The sequence below is a fragment of the Ictidomys tridecemlineatus genome, chromosome 13 (genome assembly GCF_052094955.1).
Source record: "Ictidomys tridecemlineatus isolate mIctTri1 chromosome 13, mIctTri1.hap1, whole genome shotgun sequence".
Lineage (NCBI taxonomy): Eukaryota > Metazoa > Chordata > Mammalia > Rodentia > Sciuridae > Ictidomys > Ictidomys tridecemlineatus.
Window position 1 is genome coordinate 26,929,008 of NC_135489.1, and position 13,135 is coordinate 26,942,142.

A 13,135-nucleotide genomic window follows, 5' to 3' on the forward strand; every position below is an offset into this window, starting at 1 on the left:
GAGATACTGTCTGAGAAATAAAATGGTCTGGGGATGGAGCTTAGTGGTACAGTGCCCCTGAGTTCAATCCCCAGACTGGGAGAAAACATGGTTTTAGGAGAAATTTGCCAGGTTATATTGACAGATTGATCTCATTTTCAATTCTTTCTTTTGCTAGAGTAACTCTTGGGAATAGCCAAACAAAGAGCCCCATAGCTCTTATAAGAAGCCCTGTTTGAGAAGCTAAATAGAGGAGTGGCAATCTCTCTGAACTGGAAATTTGCAAACCTGGGTTCTCATTTTGACCCTTCTCTAGTAAATTATGCAAATTTGGGTATAATATTAATCCTTTCTCATCTATAAAACAAAAGTATAGATAAACTTTTAAGTTCCTTTGTACTTCAGAGTTCTGAGTCTAGTATTTTCTTGTGAAAAATGGACATTAAAAAATATGTTGGAGACTGAGGTACTCCACAGTGTATGATCACTCACTGGAAGAACAGAATTTAAGGAACTAGCTACCTTATGCTCATTGCCTTTTTGTTCTCCATAGCATTGAGAAGTTCTGTGCAGAAGGCATTCCACTGTTGGGAATTTTGGTCCAGTCGAGGCATTTGAGAACAGTGGTCCACGTCCTAGATAAGATTCTACCTTTGTTTTACCCTTGCCAGTATTACCTTCTGAAGAATGAGCAGTAAGTATGTTCTGTCTGTGGCAGGAGACACTTTAGAAATGGCCCAGTGAGCAAATATGACTACTTTTGATTTCTGAAGTAAAATGAAGAGAATGATATTTCGGCAATGTATTTTTTAGAGGCAGAAAACTTCTGTGTCCCAGTTTAGTATGCAGGTTAATAAACAATAATTCTAATAACAATTCCAATTTAGTGTCACAAAAGGTATCTCCTTCTCATTTAACTTGAACTGGCTTATTAGAATTTATTAGTATTTAAAAGAGCAGTTGTTTCCTTGAGACACCTGGGAACAGTATTCTTGACATTAAGCAGCGATGGCTTGTCATTGGAACAACAACCAAACATGTTGTTTTTCGTCGCCTACGGTGTGCATAGTGCAGTGTTGTGAATGGTTAAATAGTAAGTGGGAAGAGGACCATCTGTTCAGGAGTGGGGAGCTGAGCATCTGGCTGGGCCTCATGAAGAGTACTGAAAGGGGAGGTGAGGCCCTATGTAGACCCTATAGAGAGGACAGGTAGTACATCCAAGGAGGGCACAAGGGGAACATTACAGTTTTTCTGTTGCGTATCTTTTCATTCAGTGTGTCTCAGACTTGCTTGGTGATGAGAGTCACCAGAAGGGGCTTATTAAGTATGGATTTCCAGATTCCTCCCTTGGAGCTCTGACTGCAGTAAGAAAGGATTAGGGCCTGGGCATCCTGGGTGCTAGGGAAGTTTGGGAATCAAATGACTTGGAACACATTGTTGTTTTTATTAGTGGAGGCGGGAGTGCGGAGGGGTTGGGATGCTTGGGGGTGTTTTCCTCTAATGTTCTTTACCCTGCTCATGTTTGTATGTCTTGGGCCTGTTCTTTAAACTTCTATAGGCAGACAGAATTCCTTTTAGCCCACATCAGATGTGAAAAGTTTATTCTTCTGAAATTCTTGAAGATTTATCAGAACCCATAATAGAGCTTTGGTCTAAAAATGGGGCCAATTTAACATTTTTTCTATATCCTCATGAATAATTAACTGCTGGCAGTTCTGCTAACTCCTGATCAGAACGTACAGTGTGTGATCTGTGTGCTTGGCAGGTTTTTGTCGCACTTCCTCCTCTTCCTCCACTTGGACAGTGGTGTACCTCAGGGTGTCACGCAGCAGGTCACTCACAAGGTGGCACAGCACCTCACAGGAGCCAGCTATGGGGACAACGTGAAGCTTCTCAACAGCATGATCCAGGTCAGGGCCCTTGCAAATCCCTAAATACACTTTCCCTCATCTTCCAACCCAAAGCCTGTGGTGTGAGCACATTAATGATGTGGTCATTTAAAATCATTTGTACGGTGCTTTTAGCACAGAGAAGCCCACTGATTGAGGCGTTAGTGGAGGTAGATGGCATTTTGTTGTTGTTTTGAAAATGGGAGGCTGGTTATTACCTTTCACGTCACCCAAGCCATTTCTGCACAGGCGCATATATCTGTAAGCACGCAGCCCAATGAAGTCGGTCCTGTTGCCGTGTTGGAGTTCTGGGTTCAGGTTCTCATAAGCCAGCATCTTTGGTACCGAGAACAACCCATCCTCTTCCTCATGGACCACTTGTGTAAGACAGCCTTTCAGCTGATGCAGGAGGACTGTGTACAGAAGTTACTCTACCAGCAACATAAGGTAACCTGTTAGTTTACATTTTCATCATTGGCTAGATAATAGTTTTCTAAAAGCTTTTCCTAAATGCACAGTTATTGGTATTACCGTGTGGTCACTACTTTTTTAAAGCTTTGCTTTATGGACATCTTGTCTTTCCAATCATATCCATTAGCATAGATCCTATGCAACTCAAAGGAAAGGACACCCAGGAAAGGACCTCTGTAGTGCACTGCCTGGGAGAGTTGGTGCAGCTGGCTCATTTTTGAAATCTGTGTTGTATCATCATCTTCTACTCTAGTGGGATAATCACTGACACTCTTGGAAGAGTCAATGACAAAGTTTTAAAAAATCCTGTTCTCTTTGTTCCACCCCTCCTCCCTGGTGTAGAATGCTCTAGGTTACCACTGTGACCGGAGTCTGCTCTCTTCCTTGGTGAGCTGGATCGTGGCAGGCAACATCACTCCATCTTTCATAGAAGGCTTGTCCATGCCCACTCAGGTATGAAGTTCACTGAGAGGACCATTTGTGATCTTTGTCAACTTCAATGTTGTTATCATCCTTATTAATCTATTACTAATAGCCTGCAATTACTAACATTTATTTAGCACTTAGTACACAGAGGTACGCTTTTCCACTTGGCAGCCCTCTGCCAAGCCCTGTCTATTTTAAAGGTGTTAACAGAGGTTGGGCCAACAGCTTGACTGCTGAGAGGTTAAGAATGGCGGCCTGGAGCCAGATGGCCCAGGTTTCAGTCTTAGTTCTTCCATTTGTTAGCTGTGTGCATTGGGCCACCTGCTTACATCTCAGTCTTCAACTATCAAATGAGAATATGATTGCTTTAGGTAAAGCATTCAGAACCATGACTAACACATAGCACTAAGTATTGGACCTTGTTATTGTCATCTTTATTATTGGTGGCATTATTTTCCGTCACTATTACCACTTCTCAGACTGTATAATAAATCATGTCTTTCATCATTTAAATCACTGAAATCAACATTTCAGTCTTACTTCCTGTTCTTCCTCATATCTCTTGTGATTGAGCAGAAACTGGCTCCTTGCTGTCACCTAGACCCATCTCTGCTTCCCCACCTCCATGCCTCTGCCCCAATTTCTCTCAGAGACCTGCTTTTCCCACCTGTCTATGCAGAGCCTTCTTTGATCCAGCCCTTTGCCTCCATGCAGTCCTCACCACTGCTCACAGTTTTGGTTATTTATATATTAGTCTTGTCTACTCTAATAGATTGGACATTTCTTAAGGACAGAGCCCATGTCTGGCCCTCTTTTCTGCCCCTCACGCATACAGAACTTGTCCAGTAAATATTGTTGGGAGAATGAACATCCTTCTTGAAGTAGACTTTCCAGATGAGTTTAACATTTTCCAGTTGTCTGTTTTTGTTTTATTCTATAAATGTGACAAGAATATAGGTAGGTATTAAATATGTGTTAATTTTACAAACTAAATGTTTGCTGACTGAGATTGATCATTGAAAACCTTTTTTTCCCTGCACCGCTGGGGATTGAAGTCAGGCTCTCATGCATGCTAGGCAAGTGCTCTACCATTGAGCTACAGCCCCAGCCTTAGCAAAGATTTTAACTTCAACTCAGGATGATTGTATCAGTTGAGTTAGTGGCTCATTTCCTTCCCCTTTCTCTGGTGTCATCATAGGTCTGGTTTGCATGGATTGTGCTGAACATGGAATCCATCTTTGAAGAGGACTCCCAGCTCAGAAGAGTTGTTGAAGGGGAATTGGTTATAAACTCTGCTTTTACCCCTGACCAAGCTCTGAAGGTGCAAATACTAGTTCTGCATTCGAGTGGTGGGGTGGCTTACACTGCGGTGCTGAGGGATTTGGGATTCACCTTAACATGTGAACTTCTGTGTTTTCTTTTCTTGTGAATATTTGGAAATCCCGAACACCCAACCAGTATTTAAAACATTTGTGTAATTGAAGTGTATACTTGGCTTCCCAAAGTTTATTTAGCAACTGTCCTCATACTCAATAACTTAGAGGTGTGTTCATTGTTCAAGTGAAGGGGATTGCTGTTTTCTTGAAGCAATTGCCATTGTCTCCCAGGTGCATCAGAATCCCCTTGAAAACTTGTTAAAAATTAGATTCCTGATCCCAGCTTTTGAGAGTCTGAATTGTAACCAGGAATTTCTTTTTAACTCCCTAACTGATTCTTAGGCTCACTAATGTGTGAGAAAGACTGAAATAGGGCTTTGGATTTAAAGACCATCTTCTTTTTTTTTTCCTTTAATTTAAATTAATGGTTTTATTTATATAAATAAATAAAGTAGCATTAAAGACTGTCTTAGATGCCATAGTATATATTTTGCTTTTGAGTTTCAGAGCCTCTCCAGGAATTCAATAGGAATTCAGGAAGTCCTTTTAAAATCTAAAATTTCAAAAGACTGATAGAGTTTGACAGTGAGATTGACTTTTGTTTGATTTTCATATCATTTTATGGCCTTGCTCTATAACATTTTTCATGCAAGAGAATTTCATAAATAGAAGTTAGTTTAGACTAGTTGACTCTTAATACCCATTTTGGTTCTGGGGTCTGTGAAATGTCTCGACAGCAAAATGTTGCTGCATGTGCCTTGCTACCAAGGAGGTTAATGTGGCAGTCAGTGGTCTGGAGAAGTGAGTTTTGTGTGACTTTTTTTTCTTATTGAATTGAAAACAGAATGTTTAGTATTGCATTTGGGTCACTTAAAGTAAACTGTCTGTGTCCATTTCTTAGCTAAAGCTTCTTTTCTGTTATAGAAAGCCCAGGCCCAGCTGAAGCTCCCAATCGTCCCATCCCTACAGAGGCTGCTGATTTATCGCTGGGCCCACCAGGCTCTGGTCACACCTTCTGATCATCCTCTTCTGCCACTCATCTGGCAGAAGTTCTTCCTCCTGTATCTTCACCGCCCAGGACCACAATATGGGTACGGTACCTGTGAGTCCATTCCTGGGACTGTGCTCTTACAGTGGAGTGTGAATCAGCATCATTCTTTGGTGACTTTAAACTAGAAGTCTTCCTTACTCTCTGTTTAAAATTTATTAGAATAGATCTTTTTTGAGTTTGAGGTATCTTAAAGCAGCTTTTCTTTACCATTCTTTGTCCCACACTCTGACTCTGTGCTTTAAACCTCTGGAGATGGCAAAGGGAAAGAAACTTCTTCAAACAGAGGCTCCGTGTGTGACCACTGTGGGACTTGGGCAAGGTCTTTTAGACAGGGTCTTTCGAGTAGCTTAGGGCCTTGCTAAGTCTGGTCTCAAACTTGTGATCTTCCTGCCTTAGTCTCTGGAGTTGCTGGGATTATAGACATGAACCACCACACACACCTTCCCTGCCCTTTTTATTTTTGATTTTGAGACAGGGTCTCAGTAAGTTGCCCAGGCTGGCCTTGAACTTTTGATCCTCCTGCATCAGCAGTGCCATCATGGTGACTTTATTCTTTTTAAAAGTACTTCCATATATAGTTCCACCTTCTCTCTAGGGGATATGTTCCAAAATCCCCTGTGGGTCCTTGAAGCCATGGATAGTACTGAACAGTAGATATGCTGTTTTCCTTATATACATACATATTTATGGTAAATTTTAATTTATAAATTAGACACAGTAAGAGAGTAACAATAACTAATAATGCATTAGGACCATTATACTGAATATATCCTGAAATAAAATTCTTTTAAACCTAAGCACTTTTATTTATAGAATTTTCCATTTAATATTTTTGGACGAGGGTGGATTGTAGGTAATTGAATCCACTGAAAGCGAAACTATGAATGAGGAGATACTATTGTACATATCTTGTGGCATCGTCAAAATATCCTTTGAGGTAGAAGTAACGGGTATTGATTTAGTGGTGTATGGATCTAGCCATAGTAACTTGCCTAGCTGATTGACTGCCACATAGAAAGAGGATCTTGTGTTGAAATGTTATGGATCTGTGCTTTTATTTTTTAAGGTTACCCATAGATGGTTGTATTGGAAGAAGGTTTTTTCAAAGTCCTGCTCATATCAACTTGTTGAAAGACATGAAGAGACGCCTGACTGAGGTGGCCGATTTCCACCATGCTGCAAGCAAGGCCATCCGTGTTCCAGCAGAGGGCAGTGAAGGGCTACCAGAGAGCCAGGATGTCACCCCTGGTTACCTGACTTCTCCAGAACTGCACACAGAACTCGTGAGGTGTGATGGTCATTTAGCAGTTTCCCTTTGTTGTTTGCAGCGTGGGTCCTGGGCTGGCACAGTTAGCTGTGGTTCAGTCTCTAGATGTTACTCTTACTCCTGTGAGATTGAATCCACATGCTTTGATTCATATTGGCATATTGAAATGTTTTTCCCTTATGTTCCTCAAGAGAGAAGTGATGCAGCCACTTGGATATAGCGGGAGTCTGAGTGATAATCGGTGTTGACAACCTCTTCTATTTCTCTCTCTCTCTCTCTCTTTTTTTTTTTTTGCCAATTTTAAATACAGTTTTATTTAAGACATTGCATTTTCCACTTACAGTGTTTATGAAGTGCAATGTTATTTTCTTCTGTTTCTTCATGTAAAATTAGAAATAAACCAAAAGAAATTGATCATAGCAGGCACACAACTAAAGCCTTCTAGAAAAGCTCTTTAGAAATCAGTAACCCTGTTTGGGCTCTATAAATGTGGTTCATAGAGTCACCCTGTGGGATTCAGGGATCCTCCTGGGGTGGTGGTAGTGGTGGTATCAAATTTTATCAAAATGGGAGGCTGGAGAACTAGGAAGTAGGATTGGGTTTTATTCACATTGTTCCCTCACCTTTCATCTGTAAATTTAATATAAACCAAATATTAATCTTATAAATAGGACTTAATAAAAATGACTCTTAATAATTAACTCTGACTACAAAATAGCTTGGTGGGGAAAGCCAGCATTTTATCTGGCACTGAGGCCTCAGGCTTACTTGACCTTAGCCCCTCAGGATTTGTTCTCAGCCTTCAAAATAATTTTCCCCTTGCTTGGATGAAGGAAAACTCATTTTTTAAAAAACCAGGCTTAATCTCTTTGAACATTTCAGATCAGCCAACAAAGACTTTGATACTCCTTCTATCTCTCTTAAATCCACCCCCTGTGGTGTTTATAAAGTGGCCATCTATCTCACTGAGTCAGAAACTGGAAGTGAGAACTACACACATACCAACCTCTTCCCTTCAGGCCCTCACAGCCTTCCATGTCTGTCTTCTAGACACCCTGCCCTGGAGGTAAAGGATGTAGTCTTCCACTTCACTGAGCATGGCCACGTGCTGATTTCTGGTCATTTGTGTGTGCCAGCTACTTTTCTAGTTATGTTGATGGAAACAACTGCTCAGAATATCAGTGACCTTAGCTAGTGGACTTTGTGCCTTGTAAAAACAAAAATAAAGGAAACATAATTATATTTTTAAAAAAGTTTTTACTGGAAAATCAAGTTGTTGTTTTTTAAAAAAAATGTTTTTTAAAGCCTGACTTTGTTTATTCCTTCTTAATGGGAACAGGGTGCACACATGGCAGTGAGTTTGATTTATAATTCCTCAAGTCAGGAGCTGGCCATGGAGTCTCTGGCTGGCAAGTTCTTTCAATGCAAAAGTTCTCTGAAAGAGAAAATTTGATCATTTGAATGTTATTTTCACTTTTCCAAACACTAGGGCTTACTGTGACTGAATTGTTCTGGAAAGCAAAGCTGCAAATTCAGATTCTAGGGCTGTGATATAATCATCTCCTTCAGTTTCTGTATACTGTGTTTAACCCCAAAGACCCTTCTTTAGACCTTTTTTTTTTTTTTTTTTTTTAAGGCAATTATTGCATCAGATTTTAACGATAGGGGACAGTTCTCTACTGCTGGACCATGAGTTTTTTGGGAGGGGTAGTGGTTGTTTGGTATATTTTCTGGATTGTGGGCTTTCTTTACCCTGATAGACTTGTGCCAGAGGTCTTAGCAATGTAAGAAACTTCATCTGAACATTTAAAAACTCACATAACTTATGTTTTATCTTTTAGGCTCTTCAATGTATATATATTATGGCTAGAAGATGAAAATTTTCAAAAAGGAGATACCTATATCCCTTCTCTACCAAAGCATTATGATATTCACAGGCTAGCAAAAGTGATGCAGAATCAGCAGGTGAAACTATGGCATTGTCTTGTTGAGCATTTCTGAATGTCATTTGAACCAGTCATAGTTACAATCTCAGGGTGAAACTACTTATTGATATGGAAGTGGGTGGTCATGGGGATGGTCATTATTTCTGTAGGTTTTCTCAATGTATAAGTGATTGTGTTGAGAGGATATTCCCCTTTGAATCTCTAGCTCCACTGTGACTTCACCTGGAGGCCTAAACTCATTTTTGAGCTTTTTACAACTTCTACATATCTTTCTTTGACTGTTTGTAATCTTTTTTATTTTAAATTGTCAGCAGCAGAACACTTTTAAGCAATCATCTCTACCATAAAAAAGCTCAGGGAAAGTTTAAAAATATTTTTATTTTTTGCAGTTCAGGATTGAGCCCAGGACCTTATGCATACTTGTCAAATATTCTACCATCAAGCTATATGCCCAGCCATTAGTGGAAAGAATTTTAAGCATTCATAAGTTACACAGGCGATCAGTTACAGGGAGGAGATGAGGAGCTCACCTTTGTCTTTGAAGAGGTTTATTTCTTGGTGTCCTTTCTAGAACCACTTGATTCTAGTCTCTGTGTGTCCTAAGCTGTTTTCTTTCTGGCACCCAAAGATGTCTTTGATCCTTTTTCAGAACCAAACCTCTAATCTCTGGTTTCTTGAAGCTTCTGTGGCCAGCTTGAGATAGGGCTGAGGTTGGGGGAGACATGTCTGTCCTATTCTGGATCCTTTCTTCTAGAGCCTGAACTGTATTGGGCATTGACCCCAATGTTGGAATGTGATTTGAGAACCTCTAAGATTTGAGAGGCTTGCCATTGGACCCTTACGCCTACCCACTTCCACATAATGTGTAATACTTCCTCTCCTGTTGGTTCTGCTGTTTTCTTTTCCTTCCCTTTCTCCCAGGAGTACTTACTGAATGCCTTCTACATTCCAAAAGTTTAATGTCAAAGATACAAAGAGATGTGATATACTCTCTGCTTATAAGGAGCTTCTTGTCAAATGGGGGCCTAAACATTTATCACATCTGTGATCAAGGCTGGGAGTGGAATGCAGGGTGCTGTGGAAGCAGAGAGGGGCTGCAGTGGTGGGAGACCTATGAAATGAGCCCTGGGGATAGATGGGTTTCTTGCAGGCTAGGCAAGAGCTCTCCTGCTGAGCCACTGCAGCAGCCCTCTTCTGAAGTATTTATTTGGAGAGCTATTGAAATAACCCATCAGTGATTAAATGGATGAATTAAAAATATATTGAGGAAAATCAGTAGATTTTATGATGGATTAATTACCCAAGAACTCCAAAATTTCTAGCTTGGGCAGTTAGAAATGCTATTTACCAAGTTAGGGAATGTAGTAAGAGGAAGTGCCTACGGCTTCAGAGAGCTTCTTATTCTGCTGTATTACAAGCACTTGGCCTGGAGGGGAGATACAGATCTAGAATTCAGGAATGAGCCTGGGTGGGTTTAAGAGTGATAGAATGTTTAGATTAAGCAGAGGACTGCAGGTGGAATTCTGAGAAATAACATATAAGGGCCTAGAGAAATAAGGCTGGGGATAGAGGAAAAGTAAATTTGAGATCATGGTGGCCTCAAATCCTTTTAGTGCTGTTCCATGCTCATCTCTTCTTTACATTCTACATCCAAAGTCCTTATCCAGACCTTTGCACAATATAGGTGCTTTAATTTTTTAAAAAAATTTACCATAGCTTTCTTGGTTCTTTCCCATTTATTCTTATTCCTTAGCATTTGCAATCAATTGCTTTTCTTTTTTTTTAGTTTTTGCTTACTATTTAATATGCAGCTTTTTTTTTTTTTTAAATCTGTAACTAAAATTCCTGGAATTGTCTTTTGTTTACCCATCAGCAACTCCCAGTATTTGCTTTAATCTTTTGGTCTCTGTCAACAGTTATTTAGTGCAGAGATGGACAGGGTGACCTGGTGATGGTATTGATAGGAGATTCGTTGTCTACATAGCAGGAGGATCTGCAACAGTCCAGGTGCAGACAGGATGTGATTGGGTGCAGGATTACTTTGGAGCTTCTTCTCTGATCCTGGAATGCCTTGTCCTGTGCTTAGTTTAGAAATAATGATTTAGTATTTGATAAAAGTGGCTTATTAAGAAGCCAGTACATTTTTAGGATTAGAGGGATCCTTTGGACTGTGGAACACTTAAAGAGGGGAGCAAGGAGATCATTGTCTACAAAACCATATCATGTTTGATTACTTGCTATGCTGTTTGAAATCATCATTAGTGTGTATTATTTCCTGACATTTTTATTGTTGTTCAGGGTAGCCCACCATTCTAATATGTGACGATCCCCAAAGTAAAGAAATATAGTTCAGAATATGCAAGATAGCCCACTGAAATATGGAAAGAAAATACTAGAGCCTGTTTTTTCTCATTTTATCTACTTATTTATTTTTTTTATGAGTAAATTCTGCCATCAAGAAAAATAGAATAACGTAATAGATATGCCATTTTCCCCCTCCCTTCATGTGTCTAGTTTTCTCTATAGCCCATCTACTCTCTCTACCATATTATCTTGTAGGTAAACTTAGAGGTCATTTGATACATAAAGGTTTTTTTAAAAGATAAAGATAAAATAACCCAATAGCATTTATGTCTAGAAAATATTAATAATTTCTTACTATCAGATATCTAGTCATCTATCTGTTCAAACTTTTTCTTACCTCAAATGTGATAAAAATTTTAAAATTTATTTTTTGGTGCTGGGGATTGGTTGCAGTGGCACTCTGGCACCAACCTATATACCTGGTCTTTTTTTCCACCCCCCTGTGGTACTGAGGATTGAAACCAGGGGCATTGTGTCACTGAGCTATACCCCCAGTTATGTTTTATAATTGTGTATTTTGAGACAGGGTCTTGCTAAATTGTCAAGGCTCACATTGAACTTGCAGTCCTCCTGCCTTGGCCTCCTGAGTCATTGGGATTGCAGTCATGCACTATCACCCCTGGCAAAAAGTTATTTTTTTAATCTTGGTACAATTTAAAAAAAGAAGTTGCAAATATTGCTAACATTATTAGTGACCATTTAAAATGCAGTCTATCCTAATGCTAGAGAATTTGAAGTTGACCATCTCATATTGAAACTTACTGGTTCACTTTATAGTTAAATGTGTAGTTTTATATGCGAATAATAGTTTGTCAGAATTCAAGTACTATGGTTTTATTCCAGGATCTGTGGATGGAATATTTGAACATGGAACGTATCTATCATGAGTTCCAGGAAACTGTTGGTGTGTGGATGCAGGCCAAGCTCGAATCCCATTCCATACCCTGCAGCTTGTCGGCACAGCTGGACTTCACTGATCCTTTGTTGGGTGAGTTTTATTATCATCAGCCCCTTTAAAGACTGACTGACTGAATGAATGAATGATTGCATCAGAGTCATTGAGGATTACCTTTTCCACACTTTTATCCCTCTGGTGAGAATTGCTTTTGAGTTTAATGTTAACTTAGGACCACTAAGGACTAGGTTAGGCTGCAAATGAGAATCCAAACCAGAAATGACTTAAATCTCTTTGGGTAGAGATTTTCATTTCTCTCACATAGAAGAAGTTTGGAGGCAGGCAGTTGAGAGCAGTAGGGTGGGCTCATGACCCCTGCAAGCTTTCAAGGACCTGCTGTCCCACTGTTTGCACAGATGGCATCCACTTCCAGTTCAGGATGGCTGTTTATGCTTAACTGTCCGCTTCACATTCATATTCCAATCAGCAGAACGGGAAATCTTTCTTAAAAAAACTCTTTCAAGAATCTCAGACTTTCCAGTTATATCTCATTGCCCCAAACTGAGACACAGGGCTGAACTTAGCTGGAAAGGAAGCTGGGATGCTCATGATTCATTTCTTTTTTGATGCTTTAAAAAGAAATTTCAATTTACTTAGGAAACTATGTGTAAAATGCAACTTCAAATGTAATTATTGTAGGTTTATAGTTTTAATATTCAAAAGTCTATTTTTCTTTTATACTTTTTTTCTGAACCCAGAACCCATACCATTCAAATGGGCCACATTTCCAGAATTGTCTACTATTGTTTCTAGAGGATGTTATAAGTTATCAGTTTTCTATGCTGGGCTACCAAAAGCCTATTTAACTTATAAAGTTGCTGATGTATTTCATTAACAAAATTATAGAAGATTATAGTTGACTTACACATTAATGTTAATTGCTGAATGTTTTTAAAATATAGAACATAAAAGTAAAATACTTTTTGGGCAACAATTGGGAATACAATTGTTGCCCAAAATATTATAATATATAGTATAATAGAATACTGAAGTGATTCAGAAAAAGGCAAAAGAAAATAAACAAAAAAACTCTCTTATTCCTCTTATTTCAGCTCTGCTTCAAACAGCTTGTTAGGTGTGTGAAAAGCAAAAATAGAACCTCTCTGGGCTTAAGCTTTGCAAAATGAAGGTGCTGTCAGTCTTATCTAATACTTCAAAAAATTTCTCTCCAACATCTTTTTCCTTTGCTTTTTTCCTTGAAATAATAATAAAAATTATAATAATATTTTTCTGCTTATAACAGTTATGTGCTCATTGGAAAAAAAACAAAAAAGCAAGCCAGACATGGTGGTACATGTCTGTAATCCCAGCAACTTGGGAAGTTGAGACACGAGGATTGCAAGTTCAGGGCCAGCCTTAACACCTTAGTGAGGCCCTCAGCATCTTAGTGATACCCTATCTCAAATAAATT

At 39.3% G+C, this 13,135-nt stretch overlaps 1 protein-coding gene across 3 annotated transcripts in view; it reads left to right on the plus strand.

The window, feature by feature from the left end:
- Positions 1 to 13,135, plus strand: part of Epg5 (ectopic P-granules 5 autophagy tethering factor) — a 99,701-nt gene that overhangs the window by 45,185 nt on the left and 41,381 nt on the right. For all 3 annotated transcript variants that reach the window (XM_078030092.1, XM_013358754.4, XM_040273442.2), the window contains 9 exons: positions 533 to 673; positions 1,745 to 1,889; positions 2,118 to 2,315; positions 2,682 to 2,792; positions 3,964 to 4,086; positions 5,066 to 5,232; positions 6,259 to 6,480; positions 8,301 to 8,424; positions 11,613 to 11,757. In XM_078030092.1, the coding sequence (XP_077886218.1) occupies positions 533 to 673; positions 1,745 to 1,889; positions 2,118 to 2,315; positions 2,682 to 2,792; positions 3,964 to 4,086; positions 5,066 to 5,232; positions 6,259 to 6,480; positions 8,301 to 8,424; positions 11,613 to 11,757 (1,376 nt within the window). The remainder of the gene's footprint in view (positions 1 to 532; positions 674 to 1,744; positions 1,890 to 2,117; positions 2,316 to 2,681; positions 2,793 to 3,963; positions 4,087 to 5,065; positions 5,233 to 6,258; positions 6,481 to 8,300; positions 8,425 to 11,612; positions 11,758 to 13,135) is intronic.